The sequence below is a fragment of the Aptenodytes forsteri genome, unplaced genomic scaffold (genome assembly GCF_000699145.1).
Source record: "Aptenodytes forsteri isolate BGI_AS27 unplaced genomic scaffold, ASM69914v1 Scaffold72, whole genome shotgun sequence".
Taxonomy (NCBI): Eukaryota; Metazoa; Chordata; class Aves; order Sphenisciformes; family Spheniscidae; genus Aptenodytes; species Aptenodytes forsteri.
This window is the reverse complement of record NW_008796193.1, coordinates 127,745-136,386: the sequence shown is the minus strand read 5'-3', so window position 1 is coordinate 136,386 and position 8,642 is coordinate 127,745. Positions and strand designations below refer to the sequence as shown.

Here is an 8,642-nt window from a genome sequence, read left to right as displayed (position 1 = left end):
CTTTGCAGCCAGTAAGATGTAACTGTTCCAGTGGATTTGACCTGGATTTTTAAAATGGGGTCATGGCCTATGATTATATCGTGGACCCTTTCCCAGACTGGGGAAAACTCGAGAACAGGCCTGGTAAATCTCTGTTAAACTGTTGCAATTAATATGAATTTCCAAGAAGACTATATATGTCCACAGAAAACATAGCACCACTTCAATCTAATTAAGAAAAATTCCTATGCACCAGCATGCATGGCTTTACCCTGCTCACCCCCTCCACTCTATGAATAGCAAAGGTGGGTGCAGGAGAACACCTAGACCTTCCTTCCACTGCCAGGGTGTCTCAAATTTCTCATGCACTTTGTGCCTGAAATGTTTGCAGTGTTTTTTCTTTCTCCTTAGACAAAAACTAATTCATTGTAATTGCTTTGGAATAGAGGGAAGTTACTTGATGTTTCAATAAAAATAAAGCAGCCTTAAAATGCCATCCTGAACAGAAAAATCATAGTGACAGACAAAACTTAATCAAAATGGCAATTAAAATACAGCCTTAATGAAATTTAAATACATAAATGTTATTGTATACAGACATTTTTACTTACTAAACAAAATAATCTTAGCACATCATCCTGCTATAAAAACAATGGGTGTGGATTTTTTTTCATATCTCAACAATATTTGTTATTTCAAAATTAAACATAGGTAACAATTAAGACTATCCAGTTAAAAGATAAATATTCCTAGTTTATATCTATGCCTTAAGAAAGTAAATGGCATCAAAATTATATTGAGTACTGTAGATTATGTTCTTCCTTTTGAACAGCAAAAACCATATAGGTATTTTGGCTAATAGCTAAGTGACTTTGTTACATGAAAATCAAGAACTGTTGAAATGTGTTGATCCACTGGAAGTGTCCAATGAAAGTTTGATCTCACTGAGGTCAAGGAAAGGTTGCCATTGACTTCAGCAGAGCCAAAAAGGATTTGCTGTCAGAGGGCTGCCTTGCCACTACCCGAATGCCACAGCAATTCCTGTGAGCCCAGAAAGCAGGTTATCAAACAGTGGTCGCTCTCAGGACCACAGATATTCAGTTCAGCCTGCTGCCTTCTTTACATCAGTGTGTGAGCACAGGCAAATCAGAGGTACTGGCTTGTTCAGGTAAAATGAGTAAACAGAACATCGTTAAAAAAAAAACAAAACAAAACCATGCTTCCTCCTCGCTGTCAGAGCAGGACTGTGCACAAATCTTCCTTCCCAGCATGCAAAATGAGATTATGGTCTGTCAGGCGATGGAGGGCATAGCTAGCACCATGGGTTGTATGCCAGCTGAAGGAATATGCTGTGGCACCTGGTCATGGAACTGGGCTATGTGGTGTACATTCAGCCTATAATGCAGCATCACAGCCTGTCTCCAAACAGCTAGATGAGAGAAACTCTGGCATGTAAAAGAGCATGGGATGAAGTACAATATGGGAAAGACCCATGGGATTCAATAGGTCTGATCAGTTGTGTATCAAGTACTGCAACCTGAGGCCTCACCAATGGTTTGAAATATGCTAAGGCAACAAGTAAATGCAGTAAGAACTACTTGCACTCCCTTCCCACCAAAGGGAATAAAACACGCTGAAGGGTTATTGCTAAAGGCAAAGGGGAACAGAGGTTCTGAAGTGTTAATGTTTCTTGCTCCTTTTCAGCTTCTGTTTGAAGATAGCAATGTCATAATAGCTTTTAAATTTCACCAGGAAAATGGGTATTGGGATGATAATAGTTAACATGCCGAATACCGCAGCTAAGGCTGCCGTCACTTGGCCAACTGTGGTGAGAGGGATAATATCTCCGTAGCCCACCGTAGTGAGTGTGATCAAAGCCCACCAGAAGCAAACAAGAATGTCAGTGAAGTGCAGCTCCCCTGTGTAGGAGGGATGGCTACCCAGCAACTCGCCATAGAAAAAGAGAGCGCCAAAGAAGAGGGTCTCAAAGGCCAAAATCATGAGCAGGATGCAAATCTCTCTAAGGATAGACTTGAGGGTGTAGCACAAAACCCTGAGAATCAGTGGCGTTTCTATCAGCTTGGATATCTTCAGGAGTTTGAGGAGATAGACAATGCGAACAAAGCCCAACCAAAGCCCCAGGCTTGGCATTCTCTGAATCTGCCCAGCCACAAAGAATTCAATATAAACTGGGAAGAGAGAAAGGAAGTCAGCCACATTCAGGGGATTTTGGAAGAACAACTTCTTGTCTGGGCAGAAACAAAATCGCACAGAGAACTCAAAAGTAAACCAGAGGACACAGAAAAGCTCCAGATGAAGCAAGTAGGCAGCCTGGTGGTAATAGGGTTCATGGTCGTCATGGGAGACCTCAGAATAGCCAACAGAGGTGAAGTTAGCAGTAAAGAACTCAAATTGTGCCTTGGTCTCCTCACAGAATATGATGACAATTCCAACGATGAACAGCAGAGAAGCAAAAGCCAAGCACTGCAGTGGGAAGAAAGGGCACACATGCAATTAGTCCAACAAACAAGTATCGCATAACCTCACTGCCCCACCACAACCCCAGGATCCCCTCCACAGGCACAGTACAGTCCTAGACTAATCTTTCTCAAATCACCATTGTTTTGCTCACATGGAGTGCATCTTCTCCTTCCAGATTTGAAAAATAAGAGAAGACTGTAGTCAAAGAAAAAAACACCTGAACTCCTACATCAGAGTTTGTAAGGAAGGGGAAATGTCTGACAGCTGGAGTAATGCGGACAGACTCACACTGAGGGCCTCTTCAGCACTAAATGTTGGCTCCAGAAATACCAGCAGCACAGAAAACATCCTTTGCAGTCTCTGACTTGCGGTTGTTGTTCTGCATGCCTGACATTTTAAAGAGGCATGGGGCATGCATTTTGTACAGAGAACAGGGACAAGAGGAGGAGAGAAGAAGGAGGTGTCTGTTAATGAGAAGAGAGAATTTTGTTTTCTTTTTCAGTCTGGGACTCAAAGCATACTTATCAAAGCTATGAACCCATTAGCATTTTTCATGGACCCATTCCAGTAATCCCAAAGGACACAGGCTGTATCCATCTCTCCACATATAGTATTACCTTAGCACTGAAAGAGGAAAAGGGTTTTTCAAATATAGACCAAATCTTTGGCTGCCACCTGGTTCGCCAGCTGAAATCCCTTCTTTCTGTCTGGACTATGAGGCACTGGTCATCAGTCTGTTCATGTTCATCCCAAATGTTAAACTCCTCTGGCTGCACCTCTTTGTTATTCAGTTTCAGCCAGCAGCAGGATGCTAGCTGTGTCTCATTTACTTCCCAGAAAGCCAGCTCTTCTTCTAAGACTGACCTACAGGTATCAATGGGGCAGTGGAAATGTTTGGTCCTATAATAGTTCAACACGTAGCTGAAGATCTCAGCATTCCTATCAAAAAAGAACTCTTTGGTGGTGGGATCATAGTCGTAGATGCTTGGGGCATTGGGCTCTGTTAGGCTGCACAGCTTGGTCCCTGGGAAGGTCCGGAGGGTGCTGCTGTATGTCTCATATCTGACTCCCCCAATATTCAGGATGATTTTTTCCTTGGAGCCTTCCATCTGTGAGGGAGGAGGGAGGTGCAAGTCCTCATAGGCTCTTGTTTATCCTCAGTCAAAAAGAGAAGAACACAAATTAAAAGAAGTAAAGTAAAGAAAGTTTTGGAGCAAGAAGGTTTTCCAGGGTACCTCATTCCAGTGCTTTTAAAGCACATTTTGTACCTGAAACCTGTGTCTCCTATAGGGAGGAAGGCACTTTTGCCATTCCCCATCATGTTCAGTGCCTGTTTCTAGACTTTGCTCCATGGCCATATTGTCTGAGCACTTTTCAGGAGATGCATCAAACAAAATGACAAACATCTGGTTTGCATTGCTCGCTCTCTCAGCTTCTCCCCATGGGGACAGAGCACACAGTCCAGAGTCTGTTTCACCATATTTGTTCATATACTGTAGATAATCATTGCAACAAACTCATTTGAGGTAAAGTTCTCATTCCCAAGACATTCCTTCCACTCTCTCTCCCCTCATCTAGTTCTTCTATCTCCACCTCCAATTTCTTTCTCCACAAGCAGTTTCTTGCAGAGACCTCCATGTGCTAAAGAGGTAAAACAGTCATCAACAGCTTATTCTTCAAACAAGTCTTTAAACATAATCTCCTGTGTTGAGCCTGGCATAACAAGTTTAACAAGAGACCCTGCTGCCCGGTGGGAACATTTAGGTTGTCTGAGTGATGCTTTTTCCTTGAGTCTTCTCTGTACAGAGTCCCACTGAGCCAAATCACCTTTCCCTCTGCAGGAAGCTGCTCCTTACCTGGAATCTATATGCAGGATTCCTGGACTAGACAGAAATGCAGAACAACATACTGCCTCCTCCTTCAGGGCTGGCTGACATCTTAGAATAGCACCAGAACCTGCTGCCAAGGTCTCTGGCATTGGAAAGCATGTTCAGTTGCTTATTTCCTGTAATACATCCCCTGTTTTGCTCTTCAAAATCCAAAATACCTGGGAGAAACTCAAGCCCTGCTTTATGAACATTATTCTAAGAGGGGAGGGAAACCAAGGAACTCTGTAGCCTCAGGAGCACGTAGGAGAGGTGCAGAATAGGGTCAGGATGTTCTTGAGAAAGTGACTAGGGCTGTCTTTCACCCACACGTATCCACTTCCGACTGTCTGTACCCCTCCATTTCCTCTCCTCCTGTGTGTTCCTACACATTTCCATCCAACCTCCTCTTACGCCCTGCATTTCTAGTTCTGGCCCTTCTCTTCTTGTAACAGAGCAAGCCTGTTGTCTTTCCTGCTTGGACTTTCTTACCCAAAGATGGCTGCTCAGTGTGCTGAGACCATGCACACAGAAATTCCAGTTGCCCCTCCTCCCTTTTTTGCAGAAAGTGCTGAGCATGGGAGTCACAGGTCACTTCTGCAACAAACCTTTCCATTCAGGATCAGCAGGGAAACATGCCCTGCACCAGGGGAGACTCCCAGAAGTAAAGAACTACATACAGCACCTCATTCAGCTTTATCAGAAAAGGCTGGAAGCTGCAGCTTGGTCACACACTCATGGCACAAGAGAATTACTGTCCATCTGCTGACCTTGACAATCCCAACATATGTGAGGCTTGATGCAGCTTCACCATAAAACTTTCACTAACTTCAAGGAGAGCAGGATTGAGCACAAGGACTAAAAGTGTGCGGGCATTGCTTAGTACTTGCCGCACAGGAATCCACACAGCGTGATTCTAAGCAGGTTAGATTAATTCAGCACTCAGAAAATCTGGAGATACATTATTGGCCTCTGTTGCCTAGCTCTCTAAAGAGCACAGTGATTTTTGAGACCCCAGCTAAACTTGCCTTTATCTGCTTAGAATGCCAGATACCTCTTGCTCAATCATAACAATCCCCATGTGAGAAATGAGCCAAGAAGTGCCATTTCATATTCTTACCTTGGTGCTATTGCAGCAACTCTGCAACCAGAAGAAAGGAGAAGAGACTGGGAAGAACAGAGACAAATTCAGTGAAAACAGGATGTTCGATGGCTAGTCTCCAAAGCTCAAGTCTCATAGATGCCAGAAAACAAAACCAGCCAATAGCACTGAAAAGATGCAGAGGCCCCCCTCCCTTGTTCTCTGCCCTATCAGCAGTCGCTCTCCCCACTCCAGGGAATAATACTCAAACAAGAAGGGAACAACTGCCAGGCCAGATATGCTCTGACTACTCTGCCACCCACTGCTCTACTAACAATCTCAAAGGGCCATGGTGTTTGGGAAATACATGGAGTTCAAATGTCTTAGGACCAATTAGAGATTAAACTAGCAAGCCACAGAAAGGCCGACAGAGCATGGTTCTTTCTTGGCTGCACCTTATTCAAGTTTGAGTTAAAAAATAATATAGAAAACAACAGGAGCAAACAAACAAACAAACAAAAACACCTGACCTCCCATCTTCTTGTCACACTCTCTCCTTTTTTGGTTTAAAGGGCTTTTTCTTCATTTCTAGATGACCCAAAGCTTAATCTTTTGCACCCACTGATTTTAAATGCATTTTTTTGTCATTGATTACTCCAGGAAGAAAGTTGGCACATAGCTGTTAATCCCAGTCAAGAAAGGCATGCTGCTTATGAAATTTCCTTTCAGCTGACATTCCAAGGCCGTTTCTAGGTATCACCTCAGCTTACTTCAAACTGTCTGGCAAGGAAGTAGGAAAAGGAATTTCCTTATTCCCAGCACGAGCAAGACTATTCAGGAATGCTCTGGGGGCTTCCTTTTCAGTCATACAAATGAAAAGCAGACTCATGTCTCTTTAGAGGAAGTATCACATTTCACCTGCTGGATTTTTCATTTTAATCAACTACCTACATTACCCTGACACACTGAAATCTCTTTTCTTTTAAAAAAAAGGTCTTCCATTTAGGCTTTTTACCTAGATAGCAGTCTGGTTCTTCGCTCCTCATTGGCACTTCACTTGCACGTGCAAGCAACCTCACTCACCCTAACCATCCAGATTCCCAAAGTACTACAGGGACATCACAGACAATCCTGGCCTCTTCTCTCAGCCAACACCACAGCAAGGCTGCAGAAACTAGAATGGCAAATTGCTGCCAATCTTGTGTGGGACATTCTGGGCAACAAGCAATCTTTGCCCATTACCTCCCAATTCTGTACTGAGCAACCTTGTACCCAGACATCACAAGCAGAGCAACAGCACAAGCATAATTTCCCATAGATCCAGACTCTGAAAGCACACGAAACATGTGAAATCTATGCTGGTTCAGTCCTTGCTCCCTTCCATCTCTATAACAGACACCAAACTCTTCACATCTTTCTCCTTCTCCACAGAGAATAAGAATGAAAAATACTCCTTTAAATTTAATTTCTGGTATGTCTCTGAGGTTCTGGAAGCAGGTGATCTGATCAAGTTTGATGCATCCTATCTGTTCCACAGCACTGCAGCATTTGCCGCTTTTTACATCTACATTTGCATTTACAACCTTTGCACTGCAGTTGATTTCTGAAACCCAGAAATAATCTGGCAAGCAAAATGACACATAGTGTTCCTATGCTCTGAATAAGACCCTTTGATTGCAGTAAACAGCTTGTCCTTTCAGAACATTTTTTTAAGCAGATGAAAAGTGCAACTCCATTTCCAGAGAACAGGGCCTTATTCCAAGTTTTCTCCCTGCCTCATATCTTCTGAGAATTCACTTTCACAGTATGAGGCACTGCGGGAGTTTGGCAAAGAATGTCAAATCCGTTCCCTCAACCTTACACTTCTTTTGAGTAATGAAACTCGTTTCAATTTGGCTTACATTTATTAACACCAAAGAACAAGGCAGACTTTTTTTGGCGGGAAGCAGGGGGGAGGAGATTGAAGCTGTAATGAACTGAGGCATTTTTCAAAGATGGTATTTTAACAGAACTCATTCAGCATTTCTTTCCTATAATCTTTGGTATTTAACAAAATAAATATTTTGTACAGGGCAGAAGTTCTATAATTTTTTCCCATTCACTCATATTCAGATGCACATGGTCTCAACTATGCACTCAGACATACCCATGTTAGTCTAAATTAGGAGGGGGCTTCGTTAACTGCATTTGTGCTAGAATGTAAGAGGAGTTTTAGCTTTCCAGTATAAGCATTTCTTCAGAGAATGTTCATAAAAAGCTGGTGAGGATGATTAACAGTTTTGCAAACAAAATCTTGCTTTGGAATATTGAACAAAAAAGCTTAAGCTATCCTAAAGTCCTGACAGCCTTGGGGAAAGACCAAGCTACTCTTTAGGTGCTGGAGATAGCACCAGAACCTACAGGCTTAGCTTTTCTACTAGCAAAACCAGTGTAAGTAGCTTCTGTGGACTTCTACCTCCAGTGCTTTCTTCCCACCCCATATTTCAGTTCTACCTCCTCTCTGACCTCTAACACAAGTGTATTCCTGGGATTACGCAAACAGACCAGTGAAAAGAGAGGTTTAAAAAAAAAAGCCTCCAAAAATAAGGTGATTTATAGCCTGTATCATTTATTGGTTCAGCCTACTGCAAAAACCTATAAAATGTTGCAACTGGAAAGAAGAGCAGTTAAGTCCTCTGCAAGTGCAGATACATACAGCCAAGGCTGGAAGGCCAGGGGCACTGAAAGCATCTGTATGATATGCGCTACTTTAGTCAGGAGAGCTGCCTCCTCCCTCTCCCTTTAGGCCCATGATGGGCCCTGCCTTCCCAACAGCGCTGAGTTCAGTAAGGTCATGCAGCTACAGCATGAAGCCCTACATTATCCAACTGCCTTCACTTCTTGCCATGGGGACTGTGTTCCACATCCCACCAAGTCCAGCATCCTGTCCTGAAGTCCTCTGGCCACCCTTCCTCACACCGCTCTCTTCACCCTGACCCCAAACGTATCTCATCATCCTCCAGCTCCCCCCAACTACGTAAGGGGAGAACACGGCTATTCTGCACCGGCCTCAAAACACCCAAGCCCCTTCTGGCCGTGGACCACCCTGCAGCGAATCACTGGAGGAGACCCCCCTACACTTGGGAGACGAGTCCTACAGCCTTCGGGCAAACCGGGCGTTCCCACGCGGTCCGAGAAACCCCGCAGGCTCACAACGCCCCACGGCCAGCCCTGCAGCCCCTACGCAGCCGCCCCCA

General features: G+C 43.8%; 1 protein-coding gene across 1 annotated transcript; it reads right to left on the bottom strand.

Moving 5' to 3' along the window:
- Nucleotides 1-519: 519 nt before the first annotated feature.
- On the bottom strand, nucleotides 520-5,509 carry LOC103906145 (potassium voltage-gated channel subfamily C member 1-like). Its single transcript, XM_009287984.1, has 3 exons — nucleotides 5,446-5,509; nucleotides 3,078-3,616; nucleotides 520-2,463 (listed from the first exon to the last, which is right to left on the bottom strand). The coding sequence occupies exons 2-3, from the start codon at nucleotides 3,567-3,569 to the stop codon at nucleotides 1,660-1,662; spliced, it is 1,296 nt and encodes a 431-aa protein (XP_009286259.1). The 5' UTR covers nucleotides 3,570-3,616; nucleotides 5,446-5,509; the 3' UTR covers nucleotides 520-1,659.
- Between the last annotated feature and the right edge of the window lie 3,133 nt (nucleotides 5,510-8,642).